Below are 18,084 nucleotides of genomic sequence, written 5' to 3'. Positions count from 1 at the left end.
CTCACTACTCTAACCCTCACCGTTCTTATTCTCGAATATATCATATATTGATATCTAACCATCATGTCCCAGCAGCCATTAAATCTACAATAGTGGATGTTTCATGGTCAGATCACTCCATGGTCCTTTTAACTTTAAGAAAAGAGGATACATCTCCTAAAATGTCTCACTGGACACTTAATCGGTCAATTTTAAAAGATCCTGTCCTAATGACGGAAATTGAACAATCTTTACGGGAATATTTTGATTTTAATGATACAGTGATGTATCCCCAGAAACTTTGTGGGCTGCCCATAAGGTTTCTATTAGGGGCAAAATAATTCAGGTTTCAGCCAAACTCAAAAAAACAAAAGAAACTGGAAGTAGATAAATTGGAAAAAATATATTTGGACTTATGTAAAAAGCATAAATCAGACCCTTCTGGCTTCCCTACTCACACACTTGATGCTGCTAGATCCGCTTTAAACTTAGCTCTTACAGCTAAATCGGGGGAAGACATGAAATGGACTGGAGCTAAATTCTATAAACTAAAAGATAAAATTGGTCCAATGTTAGCCCATAAATTATCACCTAGGTTTAAATCAAGGACGCTCCCTAAAATAAAACTGGAGGATGGAACATTCACTCTGAACCCTAGACGGATAATGGAGGTCTTCCATAACTTCTATTCCGACCTTTATGCTTTCAATGATAATTCTGCATCAGAAAGGATGGATAACTTTATTGATGATTTAACTCTTCCTAAATTGACTGAAGTACATAAGGGGATAATGGAGACTCCAATATCGGCTGAGGAAGTTTTGTCAGTGATCAAAAACTTAAAAATTAGATAAAGCTCCAGGTCCTGATGGATTTTCGAGTTCATATTACAAAACATATTCTAGCATATTGACACCCTACCTGGTGAGATTCTTCAACCACATGACTGAGGGTATTCCTATTGATAAACAACTCAATTTAACTTATATATCGGTGATCACCAAACCGGAAAAAGATCATAGTCTAGTGGAAAATTATAGACCAATTTCTCTTATCAATAACGATCTTAAGATACTTACTAAGATAATGGCTAATAGGATGTCTTCTTTTATTGGTCAATATGTTGGTAGGGATCAAGTAGGTTTTATTACTGGAAGACAAGGCCTGGATCAGATCAGGAGAGCTGTTGATCTAATTTCCATACTGAATTCGGGGTGGACTGGGGATGTGAATCAAAAAAGGTATGCTTCTGTCTATAGACCTTCAAAAAGCCTTTGATTCGGTATCTTGGCCATTTTTGTTCGCAGTACTGAGACGTTGGGGATTTGGTACTAAATTTTTGGGCGTCTTGTCTGCTCTTTATTCTTCCCCTGAGGCTAAAATACGCTTACAGGGTATTTTCTCTGATTCTATTGGAATCCATAGAGGCACAAGGCAGGGATGTCCTTTATCTCCCCTGATATTTGCAATTGTTATCGAATCCCTAGCTATAGCTATTCGTGATAACTCGAATATCAGGGGTGTTCGATGTGCCAAAAGAGAACATAAATGCGCCTTATTTGCAGACGACCTTTTACTTTTTCTAACCGCACCTGAAACCTCTCTTCCTGAAGTATATTCGCTTCTGGACGATTTCTCTGCGGTTTCAGGTCTCGCTGTGAATATAGTAAAGTCTAGGGCCCTCAATATATCGCTTTCAGAATCCACGGTTTCTCTATTGAAAAACAAATATAGTTTCAAATGGGACACTTCTTATATCAAATATCTAGGAATTAATTTGACACCGAATATTCAGGATTTATATTTGGCAAATTTTCCCCGGATGTATAGGAAACTTGAGAAGGACTTGAATGACTGGAGCACTCAGAATATAGGCTGGATTGGCAGAATTAATTCTGTCAAGATGACTCTTCTCCCTAGACTATTATATATTTTTCGGTCGCTACCTATACCGATAATAAAGAGTCATTTAAAATCCTTTCAAGGTAAAATTACCAAGTTTATTTGGAACAATAAGGGCCCACGCCTTCCATCCCGTACTCTTTTTAATTTACCTGAACAAGGTGGTCTGGGGGTTACAAATTTACTATGGTATTATCAATTGGTGCAATTATCAGAAATGTATCTCAAACATGATCGTCCTGATTGGATTGACATAGAAGAACAGGCATCCCCGATTCTTAATATAGAGGATTTAATATGGAGTTCTACTAAAAATAGGCCTTCTATATCATCGCCGACTCTATCTCAAGCTTTAGTCTTATGGGATTCACTTAAAAACAATCCTTTTCTGGTCTCTAAAGGTCGACCTTTATCGAATATGTTTCAAGATCCGTTATTTATTTCTAAAATTAACATTGATTGCTTCAAATGGTGGCATGATGAGGGGTTGTACCGTATAGGACGCTTTTTTTCACGCGTGGGTCCCCTCCCTGAAAAACATTTTATAGATAATCTTGGTCTCCCTCTCTCAGAAAGAATAAGATTTTCTCAATTACATGACTATGCTCAAAGTCTATGGAATAGTGACTCAATCTCTGGAATCTTGACACCTTATGAAAGTAGATGCTACCAGGCTTTAAACAGAAAAGGTAATATTTCGGTTATTTATAAATCGCTTGCTACGAATGACACTAAATTACCTCATATCCTGGCTTGGGAAAGAGAACTTCAGGATGAATGGGACGCAACAGACTGGTGTAAAAATTATCTCAGATCTATTAAAGGATTCATGAGTATATCTCTTATAGAAGCCAACGTGAAAATCTATACTAGATGGTATCTAGTCCCTCTTAGACTGGCCTCAATGTATCCATCTTCTTCACCCTTGTGTTTTAGAAATTGTCAAGGTTTGGGATCTATGTTACATATATGGTGGGAATGTCCCAGGATACGGGGTTACTGGAATAAGGTGTTTAACATTGTCAGACGAGTCACGGGGTGTGACTTGCATCAGTCTCCTACTATAGCATTACTTAATGGAATGTTGCCTCAGGTCTCTAAGGTTACCAGACAACTCATCCTATTCATTATGACAGGTGCCAGAATCACTATCGCAGCAGCATGGAAGAAACCAACAGTTTCCATCCTATACATGAAGAGAAAAGTTACATGGATTATGGAACAAGAAAAAAGGATCTGTTCCATGTTGGATAAGTCTACCCTTTTCCGTGAAATATGGGAACCTTGGTTGAATTACATGGGGATTTCTTATACCCTATAATTATAATGATTATATTTGTGACTTCGGAAAGAGATCAAATATTGGCAGGCAGGCTGCCCATTTCTCTTATTCTTCTTGATTCCTTCTTTCACTCTCCTTTCTTTCTTTTCACTCTTCTATTCTTCTTATTTTTTGCTTCTTCTCTTATTTTTTATACTACTATATATGAGGATGATATCCTTGGTTTATTACATCCTCAATCTGTTCTACTTTGGAAAGATATGTTTATATGAACATATTTGTAGTATTCCCTCTTTCCTCTTGGGAATTTGAGTCGGTTGAAAATTTTAGGAATATATTTCCAGATACCGGTTTTATCCAGTTTTGATTTTTGGAGAGAGGATGGATTGTGGGAATTACTCTACTTCCTAGACACAGATTGATCCCATTTGGGGTGTCTGGGAGGTGGACATGTTCTTTACATCTATCCTTTTCGTAGATTCCAGATTTAATCTGGTATATGCGACATATTATTTATTATATTAAGTGGTATTAAGAGATTTAGGAATTCCTAGACATATGGGAATTTTTTTTTCTCTTTTTTTTTTTGATATGAATTGTTACTTTGGATGATTTTATTCTTTATCCCTATTTACATGATACTAAGCCTATAGGCTTGCTGGGTGTAGAGGGAGGATAGTAGATAGGGAATATTTGGTATGAAATGTATTCTATTAATTATATTTATAGATGTCATTGATGTATATTCTGCTATTTTATTTTTATTGTATCTTATTTAAATTGAAAATAAACTTAAAACTTGAATGAAAAAAAATAAATGCCTCTAAAAACAGCTTCTGAACGCATTTTTTTGGGGTTCCAGAAAAAGCCTCTGAACTCAACTGCCTAGAAACCACTGTAAACGACCCTGTGTACATGTACTGATAACAGAGGAGAGTTCAGGAGCATTTGAAAAAAAAATGTCCAACTGCTCCAAAACGTCCGTTTACCAGCAGCAGTGTACACGAGGCCTTATCTGACCATCTCATGCCATTTGCACCAGATTACGCTCTACATAGAAACATTATGAGCACTAGGAGTTTAGGGTGACAGAAGTGAGAAAACACTGGGCAGCTCAAGCAACACATTTTCACATAGGGAAAGAAACCGTGTTGCACAGACAATACATTTTTGCCCAAAACTGACTGAATTGGGGGACTGTCACCTAATGTCTATGGCCACCATTTCAAACTGTCTCAAACTAATCAGATTTATTTTTAAAGTACCAAAAAAGTTAAACATTGCAGGAAGGTCTAAATGTTCAGGTTTTATTTTTAATCTCACACAGATAACTAACATAGTTATTTGACAATATTTAATCTTGAAATGTTAGTTCTAGATAGCAAGTCAACAATGAATTAATTCAGCCAAAGAAGATTTTAATCTACAGTTCTACTTATGTATATCGTTAGATAAAGTTGCTCAAAGTAACCAGAATGATAAGAATGATGTAGAAGAAAATGTTCTCCTGCATCCTGATATTGATTGATAGCTGAAAGTCCTTTGAAATATAGTAATGAAAAAAGTACACAATCCTGATTCTAAGATATACAAGTTTTAACCTTGTCATTAAAAGAAAAACACACACACAACCTGATATACTGCTTCTTTCAACAAAATTATTTTTACTTTCAGCACTATGGGTTAACCAAGCTCTGCTGCAGTTCACATGTGCCAAAAGCATGCTGCAAGGTGGACAAACCCAAATGCACAGAGGGATGACCTTATCAATGTGCAGCTTCAACTTTGCAGTCTATTAAGCAGGTAGGGTTGAGTTTTTCACCTAGCTGTGCTGCTGCAACAGAGGTCACGGTTCTGGGTGTGCAGTCTGGACAACACAAGTGGCTGAAAAGAATGGCATGTTCTTTGGGAGGTAGAACTGTTAACATGTGTACTTCAACTAAGCATTTAGGGCCAAATTCTCAAAAGAGATACGCAGGCGGAACTGCTGTTCAGCCTGCTTATCTCTGTGCCTAACTTTGGAAACGATCCTCAAAAGGCTTTTTCCAAAGTTAGGCAGAAAATCTGACATGTGTAAGACACTTACACGGTCAGATCTTAGGATGCAGTACCGCATCCGCCGCTGGGGGCATTTCTCATTGAAATGCCGCTTTGAGTATGCAAATGAGGACTTAAGCAGATCCACAATGCTTTTCAGCATTGTGATTTCTGCGTAAGTTCCGATTTGCTTGCGCAAAACTAGGGCTGGTTTTACAATGTGGAAAGTTAGTCACACCATGTAAAAGCCCATTCAAGCGACGGCATTTGGTATGCATTCCCGAAAATTCGATGTAGGGGGTCCCCCTACAATCCATACCAGACCCGTATCCAAAGCACGCTACCCGGCCGGTCAGGAAAGGGAGTGGGGACGAGCGAGCGCCCCCCCCTTCTGAGCCGTGCCAGGCCGCATGCCCTCAACATGGGGGGGTTGGGTGCTCTGGGGCAGGGGGGCACACTGCGGGCCCCCCCACCCCAGAGCACCCTGTCCCCATGTTGATGAGGACAGAACCTCTTCCCGACAACCCTTGCCGTTGGTTGTCGGGGTCTGCGGGCGGGGGCTTATCGGAATCTGGGAGTCCCCTCAAATAAGGGGGCCCCCAGATACCGGCCCCCCACCCTAAGTGAATGGATATGGGGTACATCGTACGGAAAATTACATCACACGCATGCGCAGTACGGCCGGCGCGGGAGCGCGCCTCATTTAAATTTTAAACGCCCCCCGGAGAGGAGGACCGCCTTGCGACGGAGGCACTTAAGTTACACGGCGTGTAATTTCTAGGTAAGTGCTTTTTGGATCAGGCACTTAGGTAGAAATTGTAACTTAACTGCTGAAAGTTAAGTTAGGCAGCTTTTTTGAGAATTTGACCCTTAGGGTCTTTCTTGGAGTTCCATTAAAAGTAAAAAAAGTTAAAACAAAGTGCATGTAATTGTAATTTTCAATCAAGATATATGAAAATAGATCCTTATTGAGAGTGATTATAATTTTATTTCTTTTTTTAAACATGTTATAACTACATGATCTGTGCAATATAATTGCAAAGAGTGGCATTGATCCTCCTCTTCCTGGGTTCCCCGCCAGTGCTTCGGACTCCTCTTCTTGGTGTGCCAACATAGGAAGCCCCTTCCTATGGTGAAACACCTTTGGGTTCGATCCTGAGGCACGCTGCCTGTGTGCATCGACACAGACAGTGTAACCTGATTAGAACCAGCAAAACCTACTACATAATTAAACAAGCACAGTTCTGTACAGGAGTAAAAAAAAACACCAGCGAAGAGCAGAGGAGGTGAAGGAGGAGAAAATCCCAGTGCATTATGTCACTATAACACGGGGGGTAGATAAGCTTTGTGTTCAACCCGAAGTTGGACTTCAAGAGCCATAATTTTGACAAATAACTTGTCTATCATCATATAATAAGTTGCACTCAAAAATCAATATATAACATGAACATGATAATCCAAAAAGTGCTCATGTGTCCATTCAGCAACAGAGGCTAAGTGGAGAAAAACAGATAATTAGATGAACAACAATCTAAGGTGCTTATGCAAAGCAAAATCCCAAAGGAATCCTCCACCTTGTGACATCACCAACAGTAAAGTTAGGATGCAATCTTACCCCAAATAATGGACCCTCTATTATGGAAGGTCTCATAGGCATTTAGATATCCCAGCTGTAACTTATCCACAGAAGATACAGTGCGGGTGGTGTGCACCACACAAGCCGTTCCTCCAGGAATGGCACTCAGATTATCCGGATAACCCAGCGATACCAAAAATAAACAAGGGGCTCAAATAGTGTAAAAAATCTTCTTACAGGTGTTTATTTAAATGGTAATGCACTTGAACAAGTGTCCAAAGTGTGCATAGAATATTAAAAACAGCAGCAAATGGTACCGATAAAACAAATGCGATGACAGGTCTGTGTATCCTCTGCCACCCTATAATTCACAATGAACTGTCTCAACAACAAGGTTGACAGAGCTAAGTGTACTTTAAGAACCAAGGGCCGGATTTAGGTAGATCGGCGCATTTTTAGGCGGGCGTAGCGCATCTCATATGCACTACGTCTACGTAAAGCAGAGAGGCAAGCACCCAATTCACAATGCAAATGCTCCCAACGTTGCGCCGGCGTAAGCCTGCCTAATTCAAAGTAGGTGGAAGGTGGGCGTGATCCATTTAAATGAAGCGTGACCCCATGCAAATGATGGTCCGAACGAACGGCGCATGCTCAGAATCAAGTTGAATATACTCCCTAAGATACGACGTGAACGTAACCTACGCCCAGCCCCATTCACGTACTACTACGTAAACAACGTAAAATACGACGGTTGTTCCCTGGTCCATACCTTAACATGACTTACACCTGCTTTATGTGGCTTAACTATACGCCGGACGTAAGCCTTACGCAAACTGCGTATATTATGCGCCGGGCGCAAGTACGTTGGTGAATCGCTGTATCTCCCTCATTTACATATTTGCAATGAGGCGCCCAGCGTAAATATTCGCCCACGATACGCCAGCGTAGGAAAGTTACGTCGGCCGGAGGAAGCCTATTTTCAGGCGTATCTAGTTCTATGGGCACGGCGCATAGATACGACGGCGCACATTGACACCTACAAAGTTTCCAGTTTGCTGGAATCTAGGGTGTATAGGATTACATATATTTAAACAGGACATACTTCCTTATGCAAACTAATACACTTAGGGCCCTTTCAGGTGGGATGGACCTGGGGATCGCTCCGCTGAGCCGGCGGATGACAGGGCGTTACCCACACACTGTGCAGGGACCACCCTGTCATGATCTTTGCTCTCCCCTATGGGGGGGGATCGGGTGAACACGGACCGTCTGTCCGTGTTCACCCGATCCGCTCTGCAGACGCATGGAAAAATAGGATTTTCCCCTGTCTGCAGAATCGAAGGATTGCGGACACTGATGAGATCGGGTGTCAGCGGATGTTCATTGGCTGACACCCGCTATCTCATAGGGACCAATGTATGTCCCTTTTTCATCCGTAAACGGATGGATGAAAAAAACTGACATGCGGTCCGCATGTGTGAAAGGGGCCTTAAGCAGCAAGCTTTAAGAAGCACTGCTGTGACATATCCTGAAAAAAACCTCATCCTGGAACTAATCTGACTTTGACCAAATTGAAACTATTGAGCTGTAACAATATCCAATTCGAGAAAAGCATATTGACAAAAGAATGTGAGATTAGTCATAGCAAACACTGCTAAAGCGGATTTGGCATTCTGGCTTGTCAAACAGCACTCACCTCATATGGATAAATTATTTACACGGAATATGAAGAATAAGGACAAATAATAAGCCATACATTTTAGGATGACACTGCTTTACTGTTAGCTGCTGTTTGACATTCACGTAACATGCTTTATATATCAAGTGTTTATATGTACTGCTAAAAGGTCAACATATATATTTTACATCAGTCGTCTTTCCCCTACAATAAAAAAAAAAAAACAAGCAAACATACATTCGAAAATCACATTTGCCTGTCCTGGTAAAGTGGTTAGTTATCAAAATATAAAGAGAAGACTGTTCAAAGGACAACTGATTAAATAGCATGGTCTCATCCACATTAAAGGCAAGTGCTATCAGTAATCGCACTCTAAAAAAAATGAAAAAGGCAAGGTGAAAGGAAAGCACCACTGAATATCTCGTTGAAAAAGATCTTGTATTTTATTTTTCACCAATTTGTTAAACATTATTAATGTTTTAAAAGTTCGAACTCCACCTTTTCCCACATACAGTTAAAACTATGTATTTACCACTCCATACTCATCCTTTTGCCATCTGCAATCTCAATTTAATTCTTAGAACAGTATTATATCCAAATAAGTATCAGTCTAAAGTGCATAATACAGTAATTGCTGATTTTTTTTATTAAGACAATAACACACATACAGAAGGCTTTTTTACCTTTATGCATTGAATGCATGAAGATAAACAATAGTCAGGCTTTACAACCAGTTTAAGGCTAGAAAGAGGTCAGTTGGGGGTATTACACCAAAAAAAAAGATAAATTAGACAGTAAGCTGGGATCTCTGTCAATATATACAATCAATCATAATTGCAACTATGCTAAATACATTACCTGAAGTCTTTGTTATGGCTTTGATTAATTCAGATACGGTATGAACTTTAGGCCAATGCCTATTTTGATATAATACTGTTTTAAGAATTGAACTGCAATATGCAAATTATGATTTACACCTGAAGTCTAAATAAATAATGGCAACTTTATCACGCATACTTGTAATTAAAAATAAAAAAGGCATGCAAATGTGGTCAAAAGTTCCAGGTGTTTAACCAAATATTAGCATGGTAAACATGTAAGAAATGTGGACTGCATAATGGTTGTTGATGTGATAATTGAACTCGCTCAAACTGCTGAACAACTAGGAGTGTCACACAATACAATGTCTTGAGTTTAGAGAATGGTGCAAAAGTGCTTTACTAATGGGAGATCAGAAAAAAGCAAACTTCAAGCTGATAGAATGTCCACAACAGCCTAAACAACAAAGCTATCCTAAGAATATCTTAACGGTCTCCTGCCAGCTAAGCAGTGCCGTCACTAGGGTTGGTGTAACCCGGTGCGGTAAAACATGGTGTCACCCCCTCAGCAACTATAGTCGCTCCTCAGTACAGACCCCCTCCGTCACTGAAGACCCACACTAAGTATAAACCACCCCCTCCTCCATATAGTACAGGCCCCCTCAGAACAAACCACCCTCCTCCATTAGTACAGACCCCCACTCAGGAAAAAACACCCCCCTCTATCAGTATAGACCCCCCTCAGTACAGACCCCCCTCAGAACAAACCACCCCCCCTCCATTAGTAGAGACCCCCCTTGAAACAAACCCCCCCCAGAACAAACCACCCCCCTCGATCAGTATAGACCCCCTCAGTACAGACCCCCCCCCCCGCAGGACAAACCAACCCCCTACATATAATTTAGCGGTGTCCAGCAGCAAAAACCAACCTCATCAGCAAGCCCCCCCTCATCTTGGGCGGCAGAGGACATCCCCCCAATTGCAAGCCAACATCCCTGCCCATTACTGCACCCGCTTGGACGGCTCAGGTACATGGAACACCTGGGCTGCAGCTGGAGAGGAAAGGACAGTGTGCAGCCGCGCTGCCCAGGTGGAGAGCAAACCGTGAAAGGCTTGGGCAGCAGTACAGGAGTTAGAGACTGAGAGGAGGAGGCAAACACATGGCAGGCACAGCTGTGGGGCTGGAGGTGGTTTCTGGCTGAAGGAAAAAAAACTGCCAAAAGGTAGTTGCCTCACCCATGGATTGTGTCCCCCCTGTAGCGGTTGGTACCTGGGGGCAGACTTACCTGCATAACATGTACTTTGCTCGTGTTGTTTAATGGGGTAATTTGTTGGCCTGTAGGCACAGCCTATAAAAGAGTAAAACTTCACTATCCAGTGTGAGCAGTTCATATTTGTGTTCAAACATGAGGTATGTTGCATAGCACTGCAAAAGTTAAAGCATAACCTCTGTCAACTGGCATTTCCTGTGAAAAAAAGTACACATCCCACAATCTCTAGGTCTCTCAGTCTAGCGTTGGTACAAAGTGAGAGCGTCTCAGTAATTAAACCTGACACAGAGACAAGATGGAGGAACATTCAAAGACACACATAGTGCTCACTGGTACAGATGAAGCATGTTTAGTTTTATTTAGATTAACACTCCCACATTTTTGATCTGCCACAGAGTGGATAGCAGTGCATGGGTTGGGTGCTGTGTAACCCTGAACACAAAGTTGTCTTGTTCCTTTGGAGAAGCTAGGTGAATCAACACATAGGCATAGGGGAATCGATCAGACATGACACTACTTCAGTGACAACGTGCAAGATCATCATTACATGGTAAGGCAACCAAAACAACACAGTAAATAAAGCTACACCAATACCCTATTAAAACAACAAAAAACATTTGATAGTGTACAATGCCTTTAAAAGGTAAACAGTTTACAGGCAACAGCTACATTAATCATTATATATCACTCATTTTGTGATTTAGAAAATAAAGTATAACCAGACTTTGGTTCCATAAGCTCGAACTGAAAATTATAGAGTATACTGAAGCTCTGCCTGATACATTTAAAGTAGTGAGATTAAGGCAAGGCACTGTGTTCTTACGCTGCCTGGAAATTTTACTTGATGGGGGCATATATTGGGACATGTACCCTATAATCTCAATCAAGGTTCCATTTCAACCAGCCCCCCTCCCCAAAAAAGTCACTCCTGCCGTCTATATAAAAATATACAGACAGACAGACTATAAATTAAAATGTATAGTATTGCATCAGACAGATATTTCCAAAGATTGAATTTCCCCATTAATCATAGTCATTCATTGATCATAGGAAAAAGCTTTCATAAAACGTTCTCAATGTTTCTGTGGTAGTTTCCGGGTTGTGTGGTTAAGTGTTTAGGCACTGGAGTTTGTAGTTTATTTAGAATCTGTAGCATTGCTCTATGTGTCACTTAAAATTTGTTTTAAGTGAGGTGAGATCGCAAAGCAATATAAGTTCACATGACTGCAGGAGTTAAGAACATTTTGAGTTTACTATGAGCAAAGTGTATTAGTAAGACATTTAAAAGTTTTCCTTCTGTTACACATACCTTATGCTTTTTTTTTTTTTTAATGGTAATTTTTTTATTGCTCATAGAAAAAAAAAACATACATAGAAAAATGTACCACACAAGTGTACACAGGCAAAATGAATATTATCAATTTAGCAAAGCAATTTTGTCCTAGGACAAACCTAAAGTTTACATAAAGTATATGGCTACACAAATGTGCAGCAAAGAACAAAACATAAAAGATTAGGTAAAACAACAACCTATACCTTATGCTTTAAAGCCCATCTCCATGGAACCTAAAAGTTCTCTATTGCAGGGGAGCTGTGCCTCCACTGCGAATGTTAACTGCTTGTTTAGTTTACAGTTACAATAAAAGCACTTTTACTTACCCAATCCTCCACTACCCTGGCAGACAACTATCCCCCATGCTCCAGCTGTGGACTGTCTCTTGGCATCCTCGTATCCATTGCAGGGCTATGAATTTTGCACTGGTCTTGATGATGTCAGATGATCTTAGACCACTAGATCATGGGGGAGTAGTCCCAGGAACCAATCGAGCATAGCAGAGGAGCCTTTCTGGCCAGAGATTTGTGTAAGTAAATCTACTTTTCCATATCCTCTAAACATAAATGAGCAGCTAACCCTTGCTGTGGAGGCACACGTTCAGTTTTAATAACTAGCTGGACACAAAGAAAGGCATTTATTCTATCAGAGCATTATCATACTGTATGCTTACTCAGACACTGTACCATTAAAGGGAAATCTGTGCTAAGGAAGTATGGAGACGGTCATGAACCTTGGAATACTGAAGTATTTCTCCTTCGAATCTGTTACACAGTGGTGGATCTTCTGCCCTGTCTTAAGGCTAACCCCCCCTCCAGACGGCTCCATGGTCTGGAAGAAAAACATTGTTCTGTGTTTGACCGTTTATGTACTTTAAATTACCCCCTGGGGCTTTTGTCTTATTACACATATCAGTCCTCCTATTCAAGCTATCGGACCAATCCCTGCTGACCTTGTTTCAAGTCCTCATTTGCAAGGCCAAGAGGACCTAATTGAGAACTATAATGTACTTTACAATTGGCCAATAGGAAAGTGGTTGTTGGGGGCAGGGTGTTCAAACTGCTATATATAAAAGTGTGTTGTGTGCATCCAATAAAAGAGTCACCTGTTTGAACTTACATACAGTCTGCCTGCCTGGTGTTTGTTCTGAGCTATCACAATTGGATTCGAACGGCACATAGCTGTAGTTCGAATCCCGGAGCATCGGATGACCGAACCATCAGACGTTGCGATCTGCAATCTGATTCAATAGCAGCAGAGAAGTGTCAGGATAGTGGAACCGAGCGAGCAGGGACTCGTTACAGAGACAAAACTGCTGATGTCAATTTCTGAAAATACTTGTTCCCTGGAAGCCATGTTCGCTCAATGGAATCAACGCTTTAATTATGACCTGAAGCTAGTAGGCATTTTTAGAGCTCTGACCTTCCTGAATCACATGCTTGTTCTAGATCAGTGTCTCAGAATTAATGTAGCCAGAGGCAGCCAGGCAACTATCACTTTCAGGAAAAAGATTAGAAATAGCAGCCTCCATAGTAGTCTCGGTACAGGTTTCAACATTCCACAATTAACATATTTAACAAGTTCACAAAAAGTGACCTTTAAATAAAAAAAAAAAAACCTTTAAAATAAAATAAAAAGCTGTAGCAAACATATGTCATTTCCAGTGCATGCTGGTCAGAAAAATACCTATTTACATAGATAACAGTAGCAAAACGGCTTAAAATAATTTGATGTGCTAAAGAACAAGAACCATCAACTCACTATGTACAGTTATGTGAACCCTTTTGGAATGATATGGATTTCTGCACAAATTGGTCATAAAATGTGATCTGATCTTCATCTCAGTCACAACAATAGACAATCACAGTCTGCTTAAACTAATAACACACACATAATTAAATGTTATCATGTTTTTATTGAACACACCATGTAAACATTCAGCAATAACTTCAACCAAACTTTCCTGTAGTTGCAGATCAGACATGCACAACGGTCAGGAGTAATTCTTGACCACTCCTCTTTACAGAACTGTTTCAGTTCAGCAATATTCTTGGGATGTCTGGTGTGAATAGCTTTCTTGAGGTCATGCCACAGCATCTCAATCGGGTTGAGGTCAGGACTTTGACTGGGTCACTCCAGAAGGCATATTTTCTTCTGTTTAAGCCATTCTGTTGTTGATTTACTTCTATGCTTTGGGTCGTTGTCCTGTTGCAACACCCATCTTCTGTTGAGCTTCAGCTGGTGGACAGATGGCCTTAAGTTCTCCTGCAAAATGTCTTGATAAACTTGGGAATTCTTTTTTCCTTCAATGATGGCAATCCGTCCAGGCCCTGACGCAGAAAAGCAGCACCAAACCATGATGCCCCCACCACCATACTTCACAGTTGAGATGAGATTTTGATGTTGGTGTGCTGTACCCCTTTTTCTCCACACATAGTGTTGTGTGTTTCTTCCAAACAACTCAACTTTGGATTCATCTGTCCACAGAATCTTTTGCCAGTACTGCTGTGGAACATCCAGGTGCTCTTGTGCAAACTGTAAACCTACAGCAATATTTTTTTTTGGACAGTAGTGGCTTCCTCTGTGGTATCCTCCCATGAAATGCATTCTTGTTTAGTGTTTTACGTATCGTAGATTCGCTAACAGGGATGTTAGCATATGCCAGAGACTTTTGTAAGTCTTTAGCTGACACTCTAGGATTCTTCTTCACCTCATTGAGCAGTCTGCGCTGTGCTCTTGCAGTCATCTTTACAGGACGGCCACTTCTAGGGAGAGTAGCAGTAGTGCTGAACTTTCTCCATATATAGACAATTTGTCTTACCGTGGACTGATGAACAGCAACGCTTTTGGAGATACTTTTATAACCCTGTCCAGCTTTATGCAAGTGAACAATTCTTAATCACCTCCAATCTCATCTCATTGATTGGACTCCAGTTGGCTGACACCTCACTCCAATTAGCTCTTGGAGATGTCATTAGTCTAGGGGTTCACATACTTTTTCCACCTGCACTGTGAATGTTTAATGGTGTGTTCAATAAAAACATGGTAACATTTAATTCTTTGTGTGCTATTAGTTTAAGCAGACTGTGATTGTCTATTGTTGTGACTTGATTGTGAATTGTTGTGATTTGAAGATCAAATCACATTTTATGACCAATTTGTGCAGAAATCCATATCATTCCAAAAGGGTTCACATACTTTATTGCAAGTGTAAATGCTGCACCGCCAAGTGGATGTGTGCAACAGATACAGTGTCCCTTAAATTGCGGACTCACCAGTTATGGTGCGGTCTCTGAGACTTAGGGCTATAACAAAAGTAGAAATAGAGGGGCAAAGAAACCCCCTGAAAAGGAAGTCACAGGCGGACCAAGCAGCTTAGTAAGGGAAAATGTATTGCTCAATTATAAAATTCAGGGAATACAAAAACTAGGTACCCACCACCATCACCTAGACAAAATGTAAAATAAGACACCATTGTCTATATAAAAGCAGCTGCGTCAAATCATATCACAAGCACACCATGTATACCAAATAATGGATCACAATATATGGAACAAAAAGTGATAGGTGAGCACGCAAGTCCTGGTTTTTAAGCACCATCAGGACACATGAATATCCAGCCACCATTGGCCACCCACCTGGGGGATATAAGGGTGTAGGGATAAGGAACCAGCACACTGAGTGATTAACCCTATAAAGCCAGTTCCACTGAATAAACTGAATAGACCTATTGTTCAACTGGTGATATACACTACAGAGGGTGGCATATAACCACTGACAGTCAATAATTAAAAATTGCAGCCTCAGGCCAGACCAATTTGATGTCCACTGCAACTTTAAATAAATTACACTGGGAATATGGTCCCTGGCAACCCTAAGGCATATGCAGGATGGAGCTCTCCAAATGCTGCAGAATGAGTGCTTACATACCTTGCCAGATAAAAACTTCAGCACATGCTACATGTTCAATTTCTACAATAGCAAAAAAGCTGGATGTGAAAAACTTGAACACAAACTTTACAGTCCTATCACAGCCACAGGCTTAGGTTTGTCATGCAGGGGATAGTTTGGCGTACTGCTGTGCTAAACATTAAATTACATATATTGATAATACTGATAATTGTCATTGTGTAGAAACTATTTTATTGCTCCACACATTGATAATTTCCCATGAAGTTATATTCGCCTTCAATGTTTCTCTGCTGCATGAATGAGAATAAAAGCACTGCAGCTACTTTAGGTGGGTGAGCATTTCCTCCATCATAAGCCATGTGTGAAAGTAACCTTGTAAAGAAAACCATAAAGGACTGAAGGCTCCTGAGGATAATCCAGTTTGTACAATGCTAGTTACAGACAAATACAAAACCATGCAAGATCCACCAGGTCTGGGAGCTGCATAAAGCCAAAGAAGCGCATACTAATATGGTAAAGCTTTTGAATGGTATAATCACAGCTTCTGTTTAATTATAATCTGACAAAATAAACTATTTGATAAATACAATAAAAATAAAATTAAAACATCTTGTTTTTAGAGAAAGATCACTAGGTAATGCAACAGTACATCTGTGAAAGATGTACTTACAGAAAAGGTTAAATTGCGATGTTCTTTGTTTGTATAGAGTCTGTAAAGAAAAATCCCTATGAAACAACACAGAACATAAATGATTTTGTACATCTATACGTTCCTGTGTTTTGACATGGCTTTTTATTGACTAACAATTTCCCTCTAATTAAATCTGTTATTTGTGAAACAGTGCCATCTTTTGGCCCTGACCCTAGACCATAGATGACAAAAAGGCAGATAAAATCTTGTATGCCAACTTCTTTGCTACAATCAATTACTATAAAAAAAGGTCACCAGCACATGACCACTAGAAAAACTAATTATAATCAGTTTCTCATATTTTAATTAAAAACAAAACTTTAGTTGCCTATAATTGCAATGTCATATAAAGTGCACCCATCACGCCAAGACACCTCTGCAAAGGAGTAGTCCTCTACTCTAAACTATATGGAGTATCCAAGCTGGCACCCAAGCGTTAAACCCTTACTCCTTAAAACGATAGAGCAACACACAAGAAGTCCAAACTAACAAAATGTAGCTGAAGACCCCAAAAATCAATGTGGTATACTGCTGTCCCTTTAATGAACAAAGGAATACCTCAAAAGGTAAATGTATTTATTGCTATATACAAGTACAATATACTGTATGTCCCATTTTGGGTGCTCATATAGTTTAGTGTTAGTGACCACGCTTTTGCAAAGGTGTCTTAGGGTGACGAACTAGAAAAACTAATTGTATAGCAAAGATTTAACTACATACCACATAGAAATAACTGTAACAATGCTATTCTAATAAATTGACTAAGTGCAACCGCATTGCTACAGACAAGAAAAAAGCTGATCCTAATACATCGAGCATAAACAATACCACATACTGTATCTTCACAAATGTCTGTGAACCTGATGTGCACGTTCGTAAAGCATCTATGGGGTTGTAAACATATGACACCAAGTACTGAAAGTCTCCACTTACACTAAAGAGACGATGTCCCCGCGCTGAACTTCATAATTTCGTATTCTCCATCGGTTCAACAGCACTACATCTGATTCATTTCTTCCGCCTGGATTCAACGAAGGCTAAAAATGAAAGACGACAGCTTTATGTAAAAATTATTTCCCTGATGTCTTTCTTCTCTCTTCCAATCTATTGTACACATAAAAGATGGGAGAACAAGCATGTGCTGCCAACAAGAAGTATCACTAAGTGTGAAAAAGAAAGTACATTGGTTTCCAATAGAGAGAGTCCTACGAAGACTATAAAACTTAGAGAATGAATGCAATAATTCATGCTCATGCTGACCCAAAACCAATCTATTGGAAAACAGAACTAGAAAACCATATTACTCTTCCTAATCCCACTAAGAAAACATGGTATACATAAAAAGTACAAAAACAACCTTTTTAGAGTTTAAGAGTTTTGTAAAGCAAACAGTATAGAATTCTTAATTAAAAGATTTGTAAAACCAAGCATCACTATACTCATTCATGTTAAGCAGGTTCTAAACAGATATGCTTTTTATCACAACTATCCTCACCAACAGCTTGGCCTTCAAACTCATACAGCATATACAGAGCAAAAAACTATTGGGTGCAAGTGGGAGAACTGGAGTTCTGTTTAGATTATTAGGGTTGTTTACTCTAGTAA

The 18,084-nt window shown here is 39.8% G+C and overlaps 1 protein-coding gene across 2 annotated transcripts in view; it reads right to left on the bottom strand.

The window, feature by feature from the left end:
• IMMP2L (inner mitochondrial membrane peptidase subunit 2) overlaps nucleotides 1–18,084 on the bottom strand; it is a 1,177,970-nt gene that overhangs the window by 1,107,081 nt on the left and 52,805 nt on the right. For both annotated transcript variants that reach the window (XM_040343819.1, XM_040343820.1), the window contains exon 3: nucleotides 17,413–17,516. In XM_040343819.1, the coding sequence (XP_040199753.1) occupies nucleotides 17,413–17,516 (104 nt within the window). The remainder of the gene's footprint in view (nucleotides 1–17,412; nucleotides 17,517–18,084) is intronic.

This window comes from Rana temporaria, chromosome 3 (assembly GCF_905171775.1).
Source record: "Rana temporaria chromosome 3, aRanTem1.1, whole genome shotgun sequence".
In the NCBI taxonomy this organism is placed as follows: domain Eukaryota; kingdom Metazoa; phylum Chordata; class Amphibia; order Anura; family Ranidae; genus Rana; species Rana temporaria.
The sequence above is the reverse complement of the archived record's forward strand: the minus strand, read 5'-3'. Positions and strand labels throughout refer to the sequence as shown.